Here is a 4677-nt window from a genome sequence, read left to right on the forward strand (position 1 = left end):
TAATTGGTGGAAAGATTTATTCAATCAAAAACAATAATCACCATACAGTGAACTCATATCAGGGGACAGGATCATCAAAGCGTGTATTAAACCTGAATCCATTGATGAGGTTCGCCATCAATTTATTCAACACTTCCAACACAACATATTGCTCATAATCACAACGATTACATATTCACAACAAATATAAACCGGGAGTTTATACCGCCCGCAATGAGACTTACAGGGTAAGTGTGTACACATTCAATGACGGGCAGGTCAATACATCAAGACTTAGTGTTAAATACAAGCTTGGTAACGAATATAGAATTATTCACGAACTTCAAAATATTTTAGGCAACAGAACAGTATTCATGGTAGTGACTTACTTATTTACCCATGTACAAACAGAAAACCTTAGAAATCCTATTCAGGACGCGGCGTTAGTTACATCCGATTCCTTGAACACATGAAAGAAACTTGACTGTCAAATTCTGGATTGCTCTATCGCCCCAAGTATGCATCACAAATTGATTGATTAGGCTGAAGAAGTCCGGGAATGTGTAAAAGAAATTCTGGATATCGGCACAAAAGTAAAGCATCACGTGACCCCGTTCAAGTTCTTAATCTTCATTTCTTCAAGCAGTCTGCTCAACGCACATCCTCTTGACTTTATCGAAGATCTGTGGTCCGTTCTCCTGGTTGCACGTACCCGAATACACCACCCGCCCATCCTCACACACGACAAAGTTGGCGGTGTTTTCCCATGCCGACCATTCAGCCCAGTGGTTCAAGCCGTCGGGAAGACCCTTGCAAGTTGGGTAGGTCACATTACAGGGTCTACAGTGAGCAACCTCGCATTGGTACACGCGGTAGTCGCCTGTCAGAGAGAGAGAAGGTTGTAAACCCTTGAGTTGTAAACCATTGTGGACGAGACAAGACTGATTGTGAGGAACGACCAACGTCGTCGGGTACGACGACACCTACCAACCAAGTCACCGAACCTCATACGACCGGCATAGCTTGATGGGTTGGTTGGTTGTTGTTTAACGCCGCGTTCAACACTATTCCAGCTATATGACGGCGGTCTGTAAATAATCGAGTCTAGACCAGACAATCTAGTGATTGACATCATCGATTCGTCATGGGATACGATGACATGCATCAACCAAGTCAGCGAGCCTGACCACCCGATCCTGTTAGTCGTCTCTCACGACAAGCATAGTCGCCTTTTATGGCAAGCATTGGTTGCTGAAACCTATTCTTCACGGGTCAGCTTGATGGGCACCTATTCTAACCAAGACCCTCCACAGGCTGAATATGCTCAAGTATCCCATGCTGATCGTAAAAGTCGACGAGTGAGGGGTTTTACGCCTCTGTTAACATAATTCAAGCCATATCAGATATCAACACCAGAAATGAGCTTCACGCCTTCTACCCTTCATTGGAAGGGTGGCGCCTGGTATGGCCAACTATCGGCAGTCAGTTTCCGACGCTGTTGGGAGTTGCTCAAACTGGTTTCCCTGATCCATACGTGATTATGTACTGTACGCTTTGACACATTTGGTTTATGGCCAACAAAGGCTTAAATATCCTTACTTCGTTCGCTCACTATCAACGTGTTCTAGATTAAAGAGCTTCCTCTATGAATGTCATAGGTAATGATATACTCACAGCGATTTTTGGGTTCGACTCTTTCACCGCATTCCACCATGGTGTAGTGCTCGCATCGTTTAGTGATGACGTTGTAGAGCTGGGGGAAGGTGCACTCCCTCAGATGCTCAGGCCAAAAGTACCCCTGCTTCGGCTCAGAGCAGTTGTAGTACTGGGCACAGTTGGTTGGGTGGGGGATCACGGCACTAGACTCTGGCAGACAGATGACCGTCTCTGCTGGGTTTTCCTTGGTACCTGGCGAATAATATTATCATTTCAATCAAATATTTCAATTTTTTAATAATCCAAAGGGGTGAGCGTTTATCGTACAGGCACACATGCCTCAGTATATCTGAATAAATAGAGAGAGAGAGCAATCGTCCAGCGAGTTTTCCAATTTAATGAGGTATCTGGACTGACATGGAATCCGGACTAATGGGGTTCTGGACTATGAAGGTCTCAGAAATGACATGGAAAAAGGATTGGCGAATTTCCGGATTAACAAGGTTTCTGGATTATCAAGGTTGCGGACTAACAAGGTTTCCAGATTAACAGGATTTCCAGACTAACATGGAGTACAGGTTTTGGACTGTGTTGGTATGTCAGTTCACGGTCTACCATATGTCTGTAAAAGCAAGTACTTCTATTTTGCAAAATCAGTTTGAAGTCCATTTACTTAGTTTGAAACCGTTCAAATCATTTGCTAATTATCATTTTTAATGTATTGCTCGTATATCAATGCGTTGATGTCGTCATGAAGAAGACCCGTGAAGATCCGGGGTAGAATAGGTCTTCAGCAACACCTGCTTGCGGTAAAAGGCGACTTTGCTTGTCGTAAGAGGCGACTAACGGGATCGGGTGGCCAGGCTCGCTGACTTGGTTGAAGTATGTCATCGATCCCAATTGCGTGGATCGATACTCTTATATCAATCACTGGCTCATCTGGTCCAGGCTCGATTATTTACAGACCGCCGTCATATAGCTGGAATATTCCTGGGTGAGGCGTAAAACAACAATAAAACAAACCAACGTCACGAAGAATACACAAATACACGCTTTTGAGGTCTTTCTTTGACAAACATTATTTAAGCCCACGACCAGCCAACGCGTGACACAATAAACTACACCTGTGTCGAAATGTGAGTGAGTGAGTATGGTTTTACGCCGCTTTTAGCAATAATCCAGCAATATCACGGCGGGGGACACCAGAAATGGGCTTCACACATTGTACCCTTATCCGGAATCGAACCCGGGTCTTCGGCGTGACGAGCGAACGCTTTAACCACTAGGCTACCCGACCGCCCCTTGCTGACGAGAACATTTGGAACAAATCATTGCTGAGTGGCGTCAGCTGCATGCGTAAACGACGTCTGTGTTGGCGGACTGTCATATTACCTATAAAGTACATGCAAAATACTGCCGGCTTGAGCAAAGAAAACATGTGTCTGTCTTGTTCTGATTATCCTTCACGGAATCGACGTGAGGGATGAAAAAATGAACATCAGGTTGGCTGTGCTTGAAGTTACAGAGAACATTGCATCTTGGCTTTGAGAAGAAAGTTGTTGGTCGTTCGGTTTTTGTACATGATTATTGGTAGAGTTCCTAGGGCAACCATTTTTGTACGTGCAAGGTATAAAGCGCATTTTAAACCAATATCTAGGAGACGAATATTAACGTAGAATACACATTCATATTTGAACTAACTGTATCAGCCAAATCAGCTTAGTGAGTGACTTTAAGGTCAGTGATGTTTCAGCCTCGTAACGACTCAAAAATCCAGTTTCCACCCTTGCCGAACTAGGCTGGAATTATTGAATTTTGGCTGGAATGACTAGTATATGAATAGTCCAATCAAAATCGCGTAACGAAATCGACATCCGGTTCGTAAACTGCCGTACAAATTTCGGTCGTTAGCAGTTTTTGCAAAGCATGTGTACCGCCAACTCGGCATCAACAGGTTATTTCCAAAACTTTTCATGTTTTTAATCAAGGTGCTCATGTGATTTGATGCACTTCGCGAAGTAAGACCCGTTAAGTTTTATGACAATAAAGATTTTGATTATCGATCAGATCGTCTTGACTTGACGCCGCCATTTTGTTTGAAGCAAATTCATGTGATATGAGAGGTGGACTCTGATTGGTCAATAGGAGGGGCATAGAAGGGACATAACTCGTAATAGCTACTCTGTCGCTACGATCGAGCCCAGAAATTCCAGCCTGGTTCGGTAAGGGTAGAAACAGGGCTTTTACAGTCAGATAACTCCCTTGCCTCTGGTAGATGGCCCACATTGGGAATAGAAAGAGTGAGTGAGTATGCTTTTACGTCGCTCCTAGCAATATTCCAGCAATATATCGGCGGGGGACTCGGGAATAAAACCAGAGTCTTCGGCTTTGCGAGGCTACGCGTTAACCACAGGACTACCCAACTGCCCCCATATCTCAGTTCAGGAAGATAGAATCGAATATTTTTAACCGTAATAAATCCTCCGAATAGAGTGGGTCAGTATGGTTTTACGCCTCTGGTTCCAGCAACGTCCGGGCGGTGGAAATACATACATGAGCTTAACCATGCGGGGAATCGAACCCGGGTGACGAGCGAACGCTTTAACCACTAGTCTACCCCACCGCCCACTGAATATAGAGTTTAATACATAGTACTTACATCTATCGTAGATGGATCCCTCGGCTACGCATGAATTGGTCTCGGGGTCGAACACGCTGTCTGCACAGTTGAACTTGTACAGGATCTCATTGGTGCACACATAGTAGACCGAACAGTCATCGGGATCTGGTCTGAAGTCGGGGTTGCCTTTAACCACACAACTACCCACTGATGTTGAAGCGGTTGCCATGGCCACGATTAAGCAAGCGAGTACAATTCGAAATGCCATGACGAAATAAAACTTCAGCCACACGATTTCACCGAAAGTACTTAAACAGTTATACGCGAACTCACTGGGTTTAACCTTTCTCACGAGCAATACACAGTTTTCTCATATATGCCTATGAATTCTGATCTTGGTGAGAGTAACATCGTATTTATAC

The 4677-nt window shown here is 44.3% G+C and overlaps 1 protein-coding gene across 1 annotated transcript; it reads right to left on the bottom strand.

The window, feature by feature from the left end:
* Positions 1-4677, bottom strand: LOC124146562. The gene is made up of 3 exons (XM_046516903.2): positions 4295-4677; positions 1654-1887; positions 1-859 (listed from the first exon to the last, which is right to left on the bottom strand). The coding sequence occupies exons 1-3, from the start codon at positions 4521-4523 to the stop codon at positions 618-620; spliced, it is 705 nt and encodes a 234-aa protein (XP_046372859.2). The 5' UTR covers positions 4524-4677; the 3' UTR covers positions 1-617.

The sequence above is a fragment of the Haliotis rufescens genome, unplaced genomic scaffold (assembly GCF_023055435.1).
Source record: "Haliotis rufescens isolate VD_foot unplaced genomic scaffold, xgHalRufe1.0.p SCAF_23, whole genome shotgun sequence".
NCBI lineage: Eukaryota > Metazoa > Mollusca > Gastropoda > Lepetellida > Haliotidae > Haliotis > Haliotis rufescens.

Bases quoted from the DNA above. Each gene is read 5' to 3' on its own strand.
- LOC124146562 (XM_046516903.2), bottom strand. From the start codon at position 4,523: ATGGCATTTCGAATTGTACTCGCTTGCTTAATCGTGGCCATGGCAACC. The intron at 1,888-4,294 runs GTAAGTACTATG...ATTATTCGCCAG, and splicing joins GGGATCCATCTACGATAGAT to GTACCAAGGAAAACCCAGCA. The intron at 860-1,653 runs GTGAGTATATCA...TCTCTCTGACAG, and splicing joins AGTCGAACCCAAAAATCGCT to GCGACTACCGCGTGTACCAA.